At 53.7% G+C, this 14,387-nt stretch overlaps 1 protein-coding gene across 4 annotated transcripts in view; it reads left to right on the top strand.

The window, feature by feature from the left end:
• The window catches only part of ADAMTS14 (ADAM metallopeptidase with thrombospondin type 1 motif 14), a 97,640-nt gene continuing 86,503 nt past the window's right edge, over positions 3,251 to 14,387 (top strand). For 2 of the 4 annotated variants that reach the window (XM_018042583.1, XM_018042581.1), the window contains exons 1-2: positions 3,251 to 3,591; positions 5,359 to 5,801. In XM_018042583.1, the coding sequence (XP_017898072.1) occupies positions 3,510 to 3,591; positions 5,359 to 5,801 (525 nt within the window). In that variant the 5' untranslated portion in view covers positions 3,251 to 3,509. The remainder of the gene's footprint in view (positions 3,592 to 5,358; positions 5,802 to 14,387) is intronic. The other 2 variants (XM_018042582.1, XM_018042580.1) reach the window with 1 other exon arrangement.

The raw sequence follows: 14,387 nt of genomic DNA, 5'->3' as shown, positions 1-14,387 counted from the left end.
CTTTAGGGAGCATCTGTGACTCCCCTGTGAGGGGAGATTTTTTTGTCTCAACTGCAGAGTACTTCCTCTTCCCTTTGGAAGGTGGAGCAGGGGAGGGAAAGAACCAGTGCCTGGAGGAGAGAGGCTGTGCTCCTGCTAGTGACTGAGCAAGTGCCTGGGTTCTGAAGCCGGGGTCCATTCTTGCTCTCGCTGGGTGGGTAGAGGCAGGTCCCCTCCCTCTCTAGAGGGCACCTGTGAAATGAAGGGTGGGGCACTGGCTTGGAGACTGTCTCTGGCCATCTCCGGCTCAAGTCTCTGGGGTTTTGCCTGTGCCCAGAGAACATGCTGCCTTCCTCCCCAGGGGGTGCTCACAGGGGATGCTGCTCCTTCATCCACAGACTGCTTCGCCATCCCCGTCTCCCCTAATCATCAGGCTTTCTCACACACCTGTCACATCTTCCAGGGGGTCGCTGACTGCAGTGCAAGCTGTTTGCATCTCCTCTTTCCCTACCAGGGCCTTGGATGGGAGGAGTGTTGAGCAAGTGTTGGAGGGCCCTGAGCACGAGAAACATCCAAGCCATTTCCCCACCCGTGTAGGATCTCAGGTGAGAGACTGGGGACCCAGAACTTGCCTTCCTTGGGGGGTGCCAGCAGATGCCTGTCGATTGCTTTGCTCTGGCTCTGATCTTCTCCAGAAACAGGGCCGGCCACCCAGCCACTTCCCCCACCTTCTGGCCCAGACTCTGCACCGTGCTCCCTTGTCCCCTCTTTCCAACAAAGGCGTCCTCACTAGAAAGGAGCTTGGACATACATTGTTTGCCAACACAAGCAACCATTGTAGCCCCGGGGAAGGGGGTTGGGGTAGAGAGCCAGGGTGAGGTTTTGCTCTCTGCTTGCCAAGACTGGCTCCAGGGAAGGCCCCAGCCCACAGCTCATGAGTCAGGCTGCTGGGGTCCCAGCTGTAGTCTCTCCCTCTTGATTTAACCAAGTCTAAGGCAGGAAGCAGGGGGTGGAGTCCAGGGAGGAGACTTGGGCCCCTGAGGTTTCTAGGCAAGCTTCTCTGGGATGGCCCCAAAGAGGAGGAAAATTATCAACCACATACTATGAATTTTCCCTTCTGTCACCACAGGGCCCCCCACTCTGCAGCTGGGAAAACTGATCCCCTGAGAAGGGAGGCAAGCCATTTTATCCTGAGCTCCCCTGCTGAGTTCATGGAGGGCCAAAATGGAGACAATTCACTGCCTCTCCTGCTGCTGCTGCTGCTGCTGCTAAGTCACTTCAGTCGTGTCCGACTCTGTGCAACCCCATAGACAGCAGCCCACCAGGCTCCCCCGTCCCTGGGATTCTCCAGGCAAGAACCCTGGAGTGCGTTGCTATTTCCTTCTCCAATGCATGAAAGGAAAAGTGAAAGTGAAGTCCCTCAGTCATGTCTGACTGTTAGCGACCCCATGGACTGCAGCCTACCAGGCTCCTCTGTCCATGGGATTTTCCAGGCAAGTTCCCGTTAACATATGGGTCCCCCTCACACTCTTGCTTCATCAGCCCTCGTACATAAAACCACACTGTGGCCCTTGACTTCACAGATCTTAAAGGACCAGAAAGAGGAGAAAGAGAACTCTATTCTTCCCAAACTTAATATAGATCAGTTTGGTAATGCCATTTCAAATAACTGGATGCTTTTATATTGCGTGGACTAGAACACACATTGCATTTCCACAGGACTTCAGAGTTTACGTCTGTGGCTCCCGGCATCTTCACTCTTTGACCTCACCTTTGACAGATGAGACAGTGCAATACAGAGAAAAATGACTTGCCCTTGGTCACTTTGTGTTGGGCAGAGTCTAGCCCAGAACAGTCTTCTGACCCCTACCCTTGTCTCTCTCTCCCACTCAGCACTAGATTCTGGGTTCTGATGCCAGCTCAGCTGCAAATGAGCTCAGCTCATTCAGCTCAGTTGTGTGACCTGAGACATGTCATTTCAGCTCTCTGAACCTGCTTCATAAATGTACTGGCTCTCCAAAATCCTGATGGCATTTCATTCATTCCACGAGTGCTGCCTCTGAGGAGGCCCTGAGTCAGGTCCTGGAGCTGTGAGGATGAGTTTTCTAGCTCTCTGCCCACAAGCAGGAACATATTCAGAGCCCAGGGTGGGTATAGACTAGGAAACCTCAAGTGGGGAGAAAACGGCAGGAACCCAAGTCCTCTTTCAGGGGACCCAGAAATTCCTAAGAGAAGTCAGCTCAGAGAATTTCCATCCACACATTGGCCTCCCTTTAAAAAAGCCCTATGACAAAATGTCTGAGCTCAGAAGCAGAAAGATTAGGGGTCTTTATACACTTTACAGAAAGATTTTTTTTAATTTGGCAATTCTTAAGAACAAAACAAAAAGACAAAACTGCTTTCTCCAATTCCCATCTCTGGATTTACAGTGCATTTACAAATTGTTAGGAGCACATTTATAGAGTAAAGCAGGAAAGAGCAGGAGTTGAGCCTTTTGCCTGACTACTGAATGGGTCTCAGCAACATTGCAAACCCAGCACCATCCTCATCTCTTAGACTCATTTTTTTTTTTCCCACGGAAGGCTGTTTGGCGGGTACATGGGTGGTACGTTTGGAAGCAGAGGATGGTTATCATTTACTGAAACCTAACTATGTGTTGTAATTAACACCCATTTCACAGATGAGGAAGCTGAGGTGCAGAGCTGGGATTGCAATCGGGGCTGTTTGACTGTAAAGGCCGGGCTGTCTGCCCGCCTTGCTCAGCCCTGCTCTGGACTAGGATACAGATCAGTCACTGCACTTGGGGGCAGGTGACTAGACTCCACAATGGATAGATTCAAACGGTGGAAGAATACTGGGGCCATCAAGGCCATTAGGAGAGAAAGGAGACCCTCTCGGGGCGGGGGGTGGGGGCGGGGTGTTCACTATCTCCCATCCAAAGGCAGTGGGACATCCCATCGGCCCATTGGCTCTGGAAACAAGTAAAGTAAGGGGGGCCGTCAAGTAAAGCGGGGCGGAGGAGCCTAGGAAAGTAAGGGCCGTCACTCCGGGGAAGCCAAAGAGGCTGAGGGGACAGGCTCCCAGGGCGCCCGGAGCCCCAGCTCTGGCTCCGCGTGGCACTTCCGATCCGCGCCCTGTGCCCCGCCCACGGGCGCTCTGCGCCCCCTGCTCCGACCCGCGCCCGGCCCCGCCCCGCCAGTGTGCCCACCCCCGGCCCGCCCCGTAGTCCCCTCGCCTGGCTCCCGGAGCGTCCCGGAGCGTCGAGGCGCTGGCGGACCGACCCGCCGGCAGTTGGCACTGGGGACGCTGGCGCGTCGGTCGCTTCGCTCTCCCGCCGGCAGCCTCGGGCGCCTGGAGCCAGCGGTCCAGGCGGCGGCGCCGCGCAGGGGGCCGGGATCGGGCGGCAGGAGGCTGCAAGGCGGGAGTCGGCGGCGGCGGAGGAGGCGGAGGCCGGCCGGAGCCCCGATCGCGCCCCAGCCTCGCTTGCAGCCCAGAGCTCGGGGCTCGGCGCCCGCCCGGCCCACAGCCACATGGCTCCTCTCTGCGCGCGGCTGTCCTGCCTGTTGCTCCTGCACTGTGCGCTCTGCGCCGCCGCGGGCAGCGGGACTGAAGGTGCGTGCGGGCTGGGTGCGCGGGGGCGCACTGGTTCGGTATCCTCGAGGGTCGGGATGCCCCGAGGTGCCCGAGGTGCCCGGCAGCGTTGAAGTGGGTGGGAGGCTGTGCGCACGCTCTGGCTGGGCTCTCTTTTCTTCTCCCCAGTGCCGCCGAAGCTGTCGGGGATTTCTCTCCTTTTCTGGTGCGAAACTCCGAAGAGAGCCCAGGAGAGGATTGGGGGATAGCCGCCTTTTCTGAGGGGCTGTGTATCTGTCTCTTCGTCTCAGTGTTTCTCACTCTCCTCTCTCTCCTCTTTCACTGCCTTCTCTGTCTCCAGCTTGTATGCATGTGTGTACAGATAAGTGCGTGTAGGTGTGTGTCAAGTGAACACCAGGCACTCACACTCCTGCACAAACACACATATATCTCTCTCCCCCAATATTGTCACCCTGTGCCTTGCAGACACACTGTCACAGACACCAGACACACTCCACCATCACCCGTGCAGTATGGGGTGCCCTTCTGGTGTCGCTGAGCATGGGGAGGGGGCTCTGGTCTTTCCCCGGCAGAGTGCCTGCTTGTCTAAGCTCTGCTCATGTAGGAAGCAGGATCCCTCTGGCTGAAGTCTTGGGGGTCTTCTGCTGGGCTGGATAGAACCAGAGGAGAGTTCGTTGTCCCCCACCCCTCATAACTGCCTTGGGCACAAGGGATTTTCAGGACACATCATTTTCTAGGTTTTTATCAGTGCCGTGAAGGGGGCTGGGAGGCAAGAGATAGAGCTGTGTGGAAATGAAAATTCCTCCCAAGCTCCTATCCATGAATCACTCGGCCTGGAAGCCAGGGAGCTGTCATTCCTGCCCAGCCTGGCTGGGCTTAGGGAGCGCTGTGTAAGGACGGGCTGCTGGCATGTAGCCTGGAGCATGGGGCCATGACCTCACACTTAATTCAGTTCGAGTGGGCAGGTCACCCGTGCGTCTCCTTTTATTTTTGAAGATCTATATTTACCCAGCTTGGAGCTGGGCCATGTAGAAATTTCGGCAGCCACTGTGCTGCTTAAAAAAGTTTCCTTTCTAAACTTGGAAAAACGTAGAACCTGTATTCCTTCCCTTCCCTCTCCAGCTCCTCTTTTCTCCCTGACGTGTGCCCAGGATGCCCTGAGTTTCCAGGTGTGTTTGTTTTGCCAGCTGTGTTCCAGGAGCTCAGCGAGGAGGGCCCTACCCCAGGCTGGGCTGGTGACTTCAGTTCCCTGGGGAGTTTGGGCACATCCTACCACCCCTCTCTTTGCCCAGGGGCTTTCGGGGAATTTCCTTTGTAGTGCCCAAAGTTGGAAGGTTTGTTGCTAGAGTGACAGGATTCTGTTTGGCCTCATTTATTTTCCTCTGCTAAGTGTAACAAAGACCTGGGGATTATTGCGAGCAATTTGTGTCTATCAGTTTATGAACTTGAACACCGATCATCTGAGTGCAGAGATCCAAGAGCTGAGGAAGCACTGGGTGAGAAATGGATGAATTTGGACTAAGGGGGTCCCTCCAAAGTGGCAGTCAAGGTTGCAGATCCTTTCCTGTCCCTGTGGGGTTTCCAGCTTTGCAACCCTATGGACTGTGCCTGCCAGGCTCCTCTGTCCATGGGATTTTTCAGGCAAGAATACTGGAGTAGGTAGCCATTCCCTTCTCCAGGGGATCTTCCTGACCAAGGGACTGAACCTGCATCTCCCGTGTCTTCTGCACTGCAGGCTGATTCTTTACCTGCCAAGCCATCCAGTAACTCTTTCTTTATTTCCAACAGAGCTGCGCTTCTCAAGAAAACTCAGTGACTATGGCGTGACAGTACCCTGCAGCACAGATTCTCAGGGACGCTTCCTCTCCCATGTGGTGTCCGGACCAGCGGCAGCCTCCGCAGGGAGTATGAAGGGGGACGGGCCGCCCTCACCACTGTCACACTCCAGTCGCCTGCGGGTGGCTCGAAGCCCACTGCGCCCTGAAGGCATGACCCTGCAGCCTGGCAGGGTGGGGCGCTCCTCCCTGTACTTCAATGTCACTGTGTTCGGGGAGGAACTGCACTTACACCTGCGGCCCAACCGGCGGCTGGTTGTGCCTGGAGCCTCAGTGGAGTGGCAGGAGGATTTTCAGGAGCTGTTCCGGCAGCCCTTGCAGAGAGAGTGTGTCTACACCGGGGGTGTCACGGGCATGCCAGGGGCAGCTGTCGCCATCAGCAACTGTGATGGATTGGTAAGGGACAAGCCTCTCATCAAGTTCCACTCCCCCATCCTCTCCTTTACTTCCCACTGTCCCCCCTGCCCTCCGCCCATGAGCCAGACCAATGTGGTTTTCTCCTTGGCACCTATGTGTTTGGGATTCCTGTGGGCACGGCCTGAAGTCTGGGCCAAGTCGGGGGCTGCGCTGCTTTCCAAGAGAACCCGACATGCCCCACTGGCCACAAGGTTGACACTCTGTTGGCTTTAAAGTGACCAAGATAGGATGGTACCTTATCCTATCCCCCACCATCTACTGACCCACTGGGACTGTAGCTCACCTGTCAGGGATCTGAGTACAGATGCATGCAGGTGTGAGGCAGGTGGGCTTTGCTGGGGTTGGGTCCTGGCTGTGCCACTCATGAGCCACAGTGCTTTGGATATGTTACTTGCCCTCCGGTGGTCCTTTCCCTTACATGTGGAGCAGTGTTTAATCTGCACATATTTACTGCACGTGCTCCTGTGTCCAGCCTGGTGGATATGGCACTGCCTAAGACAGACATGGCCCCTGCCCTCCCGGACCTGATGTGCTGGTGATGACAATATGACCGGCCTCACCAGGCAGCATGGCCAGTGGTTGGCACCTGCTTGGCACATCATCAAGGCTGTCGGTACCAGCTGCTCTTACTATCTTTACTACTGTGTCCTTTCTCATGCCCCACTGTCTCTGGCCCCGAAGCCAGCCTGCTCTTTCGTGGCTCTCTGCCCTGAGTTCCCTCTCTTAGGACTCCGTCCTCCCAGGCACAGGGAACCTCCTGCTAGTTGGTTCCATGTTGCAAACCAGAAAGCCACAGGTGGCTTCTGTCCTCCTCACACTCAACTCCTGCTGGATCCCATTTCCCTCGCTGCTCCATCTGCTGTGTGTCAGGCCCTCGTAAGCCTCCATAGCAGCCCCAGGGCCTGGATGGGGGCTGTTTTCATTGTCTCTGCTTTAACAAGCACAGGCTGATGTGTCCAGGAAAGGACCTGCTTGCCCCTCTGCCTTTCGGCTTTACGAGAGGGATGAATCAGATGGTGCAATTGTAAGGGGGGTTCTTTCCTCACTGGCAGGGCTGGGAGCACTTCTTGCCATTTTCCCGTTCTTAAGAAGCGTCTTCCTGCTCAATGTCATGGCTCCTTCATCTAGATCAGTGTTTCTCAATCTTTTTTTTATTATCATCCCCCGGAGGAGCCTTTTAGATACGTTTCCTCTAATTGCTCCCCGATGAAACCCTAAGACCATAACTATATTGAATATGTCTTTAAACTCTCTGTTTATCTATGTTTTATGTATGAGATGAGTGAATTTTTTTGCTTCCCAAAGAATCAGTTTTTGCTCATTGGAGACACCAGAGCCCCCCACTGAAAGGCATGGTCTAGGCAGCGGTTGTTTCTTAGAGTGGAGTGTATACCAGAATCACCTGGGATGTGAGGGTTCTGTGGAGCAGACTTGGAGGAACCCAGACGGGAAGGCCAGCTGGAGGAGGCTGAGACCTTGTCCTGCTGCCAGGGTGAGCCTTGGCTGCCAGCCCACCCTGGCTCAGCAGTCCAGGGATTCTCCTCAGCAGGAGCCCTCAGTCGGCCTTGGCTAGCGCTGTGCTGTGGCCACTGGTTTTGGTTGAAAATCCAGAGTGACATGGGAAGTCACCCAGAGATGCAGTGTCTTTATAGACAAAAAGCACCAGGGCATGTTGGTGGCTTGGGCTGAATGTCAAGGTTACCTGAAGTCATCAGTCACATGGGCTGTAAGCTATTTGGTGACAGAGATGGTCTCCTTGACCACCTCCATTAATGTCTATGGGGATCTGAACAAAGGCGTGAGTGGTGATCATTGCCAGTAACAGATAGCTACCCACCCTCTTTACACTCTGGAAACCTTGTCATTGAACCAGCTCAGCAGGCGTTGACAAGTGGGCACTGGATGCTTAGCTGACATTGATGACTCGTGGTGGCCTCTGAGTAAATGTTCTCATTGGCTGTGTGCCCTGGGCAGGCCACTCCCCCTCTCTGGGCTTATTCCTCTCTTTTGTCCAAAGAGGGGCTGCCCTCGCTGCTTGCTGGCAGATGGAAATCTATTCTGTTTGACATTTGCAGAAGTTGGATCCGGTGTCGGAGGCTATCCACAGATAGGCCTGTTCCACAGTAGAACTGAGGCTCCAGGAGTGGCTTGCCTGGTCCCCTCGCCTTTGGTGGGAGGAAGTGGATGTCATGGGCTGGGCCCCTGCTTGTACCCTCAGCTGTCCCCAGAGACCAGTTCCTAAGTCCAGCTCTTAGGAATCTCCCCGACCAGTTCCCTGACAGGGATCATGGTCCAGCACAGAAGCCCCCTGCCCAGGCAAGAATTTCCTCACTTCCAGTCCCCTCCAGAAAACTGCCCTGTGTCCCGTGAGATCAGATGCTCTTCACTCTCACCCAGCTGAGCCACCTTGGGGTTCAGAGTCCACAGTGCAGCCCATCTGATGATCAGATTTAACTCTCCATCTTTATGTGCCCTCTGGATTTTAACCCCATCTTCCTCCATATCTTAAATACTAAATACAGTCATTCATTCCGGAAAAATATGTAATGAGAGCTGGCCACAGGCAGGGTCCACAGGGAGACTGAAGAAAGTGCAAGGGACACAAATAAGAACAGTGACAGTCACGAGCCGCAGCCGTAGCCTAGGCCCAGCACACACACTGTCACGTGCCTTCGCTAAGCTCACCCGTTACGTAGGTGGGGACCCTGAGTCACGGGGAGGAGATACGGAGATAACACAGGTGGCTTCTGTTGGCGCAGGATTTCACAGTTTGTAAACCTTTCAGTTGTACGAGTTGTATGTGTATATAGTGTTGTTGCCCTGCCTTGCAGAGTTAGGTCCCTGCCCTTAGGGAACTTGGGGTACCCCACAAATAGCATCAACATTAACTTTTTGGTTTCCCATAACATAGTGGGGATGGGTACTTGGCAAGTAGGAGTGATTATTATTGTTGTCTTAGCAAAGATGATATTTGAACTGGGCCTTGAGGGATGAATAGAAGTCTGTTAGGGCCAGTGGGTGAGGAGGGCGTTCTGGGCAGAGGAAGGAGCTTGCCAGCATGCTGGTGGGGCCAGGGAGGGGATCCTGGAAGACACACTGGACAGGTGGGCCCTGCTCTGACCTTGAAGGAAGCACAGGAAGGGAGAGGGGGCCCAGGGCAGCGATGTGGCCATCTGTCATCTGAGAAGAGTCTGGGCCACGTGTTGGGAGACATGGCTGTGTGATCCCAGGCAAGCTACCACCCTCTGGGCTTCCCTTGCCTCCTGGGTGTATCCTGGATCCTGGACTGGATACGCTCAGAGCCCTTCCACCTCTGGCATTGGTACTTTGTGACACAGGGCAGGCCTTGCTGGAGAAGCTTGAAGCAAGGCTGCTGTAAGTCTACAGTTGACTGCCCCTTCCTGGCGGGGCCTGGGACCTGTTCTTACCAGGTCTTACGAGGGCAGCAGGTGTGAAGATGAAGGACATTAGTCCTGAGCTTGGCCTTCATGGCCGGGCAGACCTTCCAGTTGTAAATGGTCTGAACAAACCCTCCTTTGTGTGGACAGACTTGCAGCCGTTCGGACTTGAGCTGTTCTGGTAAGAAGCGCTGTGTCTAAATGGGTGACTCAATCCTCATTTCCAGCTGGAATCTGCAGTGGGAGGCAGTGACGTGACCTCTTCCACTTCTCCTGTCATCCCAGAGTCACTCACCATGGGCCCTGGGACAGACATAGGTGGCTTTTGTGCACTGCAGTTAAATTCGTACCTGAAACTGAGGAGCAGGCCCTTTAGCTTACTTCCTGCTGGCTTTGCTGGAAAACCTAGTGTGTCAGAGTCAGGGGGGCTCAGAGGAGGAACCCAAGAATGAGGAAGCTAGGATCCCTGCCCTGGATGAATCTGGAGGGTAATGGGACTCAGACATAAAAGCAGACAGACTGCAATCTTTTGTGAGGCAGCAGGGGGAAGACCCATTTGTTTTGATTAGGTCATCAAGGAAGACTCCTAGAGGAGGTGGCATTGGCTCAAGACTGTTCAGACATAAACACAAAAGAAAACGTCAAGCCCGTGGTCAGCAAGAGAGAACTGCTGATCCAGGGCATTCTTGAGGATGTGTAGGTGAGGGGAATAAGGGATGTGGCGAGGCCCAGTCGTACCTGTAGAAGGCTTTCTCTGGGGTTGGGGGCAGCTGTCAGACACTGGGGTCCCAGATTGGGAGTGGGCCCAGGTAGTGGCAGCAACCTGCAGGACCACTCTGCAGGGCTTCCCTTGGGGAGCCTGAGCAATCAAAGCGGCAGTCCCCTCAATACTCCTGTGACCCTAAACCTCAGGGTCTCTGGGCAGGGAGGACCTGGGTCATCTCAGGACCCCTGGCTGGGGGCCATGCAAAATAGACCCTCTGCTAGCAACTGTGGCTCTGAAGTCCTGGGAAGCACATGAAAGCCTGGGGTGGGGGCCACTTTGTGAGTCCTGGAGGGATTGTGGGTTGCAGGAATGGGGCCAGCAGAGTGGGGCCCCTGTGAACCATCTGGAACCCAGGCTGCCAGCCTCCTGAAGGCCACTTACCCCACTGCTGTCTCTGCCTCCTGGGGTTGAGCCTCGCCACCTCTGCACTGGGGTGATGGGGGCCAGACTGCCTCATGTCCTCCCTTTGCCCTCAGTGGTCCGTGAGTCACGGGCCTGGCGCGGAAGCAGCCGCACGTGGGAGGTTTGTCACCATCTGGCTCTGTTTTCCACCCTCTGTAGAACGTGCATTTTTAACGGGTTACAGAGGAGACAGACCCCTGGCAGGCAGTGTGGGGAGAGGGCAGGGGAGGCTGATGCCGGCTCTGCTTCCTGCCCCTGCCTAATGTGCAAATCCCAGCAGCATTCTGAACCTCAGTCCTTTGTCTTTAAAATGGAATCACAGTGCCTGGTGGAGGGAGTGTATATTGGGGATTGACAGTTTAAATGGTCCAGGGTTTCTTAATGAGGTGATGAGATGTCCTAAACTTGTGGTGGTGGTTGCACAACTTTATGCGGATACTAAAAACGATCACATTCTATACTTTAAATGGGTGAATTGTATGGTACATGAATTATGGTTCAATAAAGCTGTTACCAATAGTACTTGGCCTATAGAAAGCCCTGTAACAGGCATTTTTTAGTCATTAAGAGGAAAAAATGATTTTTAGTCATTAGGGTGGCAGAAATTGTGGGGTCGCTCTACTCTAGCGCAGATTAGCTGTGTGACCTTAAATAAATATCTAAATCTCTCTGTGCTTGGTATTCCTCATCTTTAAGGTGGCAAGGAGAACAGTCATCTGTAGGGTTGTTCAGAGGATTAAATAAGATAAGTAAAAAAGCGAAGTGTCTGATATATGGTGCAGCCTTAAAATATGGGGATTGTTAATAGTAACATTTATTGTTTTTATAGTAATTGCTACAATAATTACAGTTATCATTAATGATGAGAAATAACTGTAAATATTGTTAAAGTCCCTTGTACAACAACAGTATGTAGATTATCAGTGCTCTCTGATGTGAGCCCTAAGCTACCTCTGGTTCCCAGGTTGACCAAGCCCTGCCTCCCCTCTGCTACAGCTACTTTTTCTGCAGAATGAGTCAAATGGTGCTTGTTCAGTGCATGGGAGTATATAACGACTGGTCTGTAATAGCCCCTGGACAAATACTTTCCAGGGCAGGCGGATACTGGGAGGTGCCAAGCGAAGCATTCTGTTAACGATCTGCGGGCCCCTTCCCCCAGCCAGGTCCTTGACCAGGCTCTGGTGATGCAGGGTTGAAACTCACCCCTTTCTCCCTATGCTCCGGACCCACAATTTCAAGAGAAGACAAATATGCACAGCAGACAGCATAAAACAAGTTCTGCATAAGGTACTTGGTAGGTGTCCTGCAGGTGAGTACTAGAGAATGGTGCTCAGGGAAGGCTTCTTTACCAACTGAGCTGAGACCTGGGTTCGACCCCTGGGTCGGGAAGATCCCCTGGAGAAGGAAATGGCAAACCACTCCAGTATTCTTGCCAGGGAAATCCCATGGACAGAGGAGTCTTGTGAGCTGCTGTCCCTAGGGACGCAAAGAGTCGGGCACAACTGAGTGACTAACTCAACTCAGGGAAGGCTTCACAGTGGAGAGTACTTTTGGGCCAAGTATAAAGGCATAAAAGCATCAATAAGAGCTTTTAAAGCTAAGAGGTAGGAACTGTAGGCATTCATAGGGAGGGAAATCCTGTGTCTTCATAGGATTCAGGAAATGGTAAGTCTTCACAGCTCTCCATGGAAGAAGGGAGTGATGAAAATGTAGTTTAGAGAAGCTGTGCCTCAATGTGGAGCTTAGCCTTGCCCCTGTGCCCATAGGGAGTCATGGGAGGTTTGTAAGCAGAAGTCACATTTGTATTTGGGGACGATGCTAATCTTTCCAGCTGCATCCCAGCACAATGCCATTGTGGCAGGTTTGCCTGTGACTCATCGGTGTCTTTGTGTCAATATCCATCCTTGCCCTGGGTTTGCTCCTTGCTGGTTAGGGAGTAAGTGGGCTTTCCTGACAGCTCCTTGGGAAGCCCCTGGCCCTGACTTGCTGTCTGTGCCTGTCCTGGGATATGGAGTATGAGGCTTGGAGTTTCAGAGATGCCCTCATCCAACCGTCCAGCATGCCTGTCCCCATACATCTTGACCTGCGGGCTGCCTATCTCTACACGTCTGTGCCAACAGCCTTGGCAGGGGCAGAGGAAATCTGGCCCCACACTGACGCGGAGATTGTCTTCTTGCTCCATGTGCCCCTCCAGCCTTGGTGGTGGCACCTGCTCTGCAGACCCCCCGCCCTTCCTAGCCGGGCTGGTGTGTGGTCACCTCTCTTTGCAGACCCTGCCTCTGCTCATTCTGCTCACACCTCCGCCAGGGCCTTCCCCTTCCCTCTGCTGAGGCATCTGCCATCTTGGCCACCCGCTTCCCAGAAGTCAGGAACTGTCTGATTTCTCTGCATGCTGAGCACGGGGCTGGGCTCATGATACAAGGGAGGTCATGACTTCAGGAGCAGGGCATAACACTAGAAAGAGAGGAGGGCCAAGCGCTAGGGGAGAGGTGGGGCTGTGGCAAACTCCTGTTTGAAGGGAGTGGCAGTCTGGTATCACATTTGAGTATTTTAAGGGGAAATCAGAAATAGAGATCTTTAAGCAAAGTATTCTATGTTTTAAGACAGGGTGTGGGCCCAGTATAACAATATGGCAGGTTTCGGGGGGGGGGGGGGTTTGGCCAGTGAGCTGTACATGCAGGGGATGAGAGCATGACCCCTGCAACCAGACTGCCTTGGTTGAAATCCCAGCCTTACCTTTCTCCTGCTGTGTGGCCTTGGGCAGTTGCTGAGCCTCTCTATGCCTCCGTTTCCTCATCTGTAAAGTGAGGATGATATTAGTCACTCTGTAAGAGTTGTCATGTGTGCGAAGGGCTCTTTCAGCTCTTTTAGTACCTGATAGGTTTCAGCCCTTGCTATTGAATGATGTAGATGTATTGGTTGAGTCTACCAGTCTGAGGGATTGGGTGTGGGAAAGAAGAGGAGAGGAAGTCAAGAGCACCCGAGTTTTCTGTGTGACACCCCCAGGGGGGTCTCTGGGCCTTCATCTGGGAGGGCAGAGCCCATTGCTCCAGCCTTGCCCAGGCCTATTCATTTTTTCTCAGGCTGCAGCTTGCTCCTTGCCCCACTTTGCATTCTTCCCCTGGAACATTCGCATTAGTCTCCTGAAGGCCAGGGTCTGAGCCTAGTGATGGGTGTGTCTGTACGACCCCAGCACCTGCCACAGGACAGACCTTCAGTGGATGCTGTGTGAGCCGACGGATGGGTAGAGGGAACACGGACGTCTTGCTTTCCATGTTGGCATCTTCTCCCCCCTGCCGGAGAGGGAGGAACAGCGTGCCTAGGCTCAAGGACGGGGGTCATTGTGCACCCATCTTTGAAGCTGTTCTCCCATACAGACCCTAGGCAAGTGGGTTGATCTCTCTGAGCCTCAGTTTCTGTATCTGTAAAGTGGCTATCCCTACCTTGTAGTTTTGTTGATTAGAAATCAGGCACTTAAAAGTGGTGCCACAGTGCCCAGAACAGTAAGTGGTAGCATTTGCTACTATTATTGTGGGTCTCTTGGGATAAATACAGAAACTGTGGCAGGTTCCACAGTGGGTTTGTTTCCAGACCCCTGGATGCTCATTCTAGTGCTCTTGCTTCCCAGAAGGCCAGTGGGGTCTCTGTCTGAGTGGCCCAGGGCCTGGGTCTTGGGTGGTTTTCCACTCTTCAAGGCATCTGATCTTATAGTCTCACCTTTCTAGTCTCCCCATGGGTGTGCCTTGCTGTCTGCCCTGGGTTAATAATGTATGTAGGATATGGAGTAGAAGCCAGACATCAGCTCACTGCCGCTCCTTCTAAGCAGAGCCGGCCTCCCATTCTTAGGGAGGGTTGGTCTGGGGGGTGGTTTTATTTTTCTTCCCTGGCATCTTCAGGTTGGCTGGAGGGAGGGTGGCTTCTGGGCTGCTCTGTGGGCTGGTGGGTGTGGTGGGGGCTGCGCTTGCTTTCCATCTGCCTTCCAGCCTCAGTGTGGTCCAG

Source organism: Capra hircus, chromosome 28, assembly GCF_001704415.2.
Source record: "Capra hircus breed San Clemente chromosome 28, ASM170441v1, whole genome shotgun sequence".
NCBI classification, from domain to species: Eukaryota; Metazoa; Chordata; class Mammalia; order Artiodactyla; family Bovidae; genus Capra; species Capra hircus.
The sequence above is the reverse complement of the archived record's forward strand: the minus strand, read 5'-3'. Positions and strand labels throughout refer to the sequence as shown.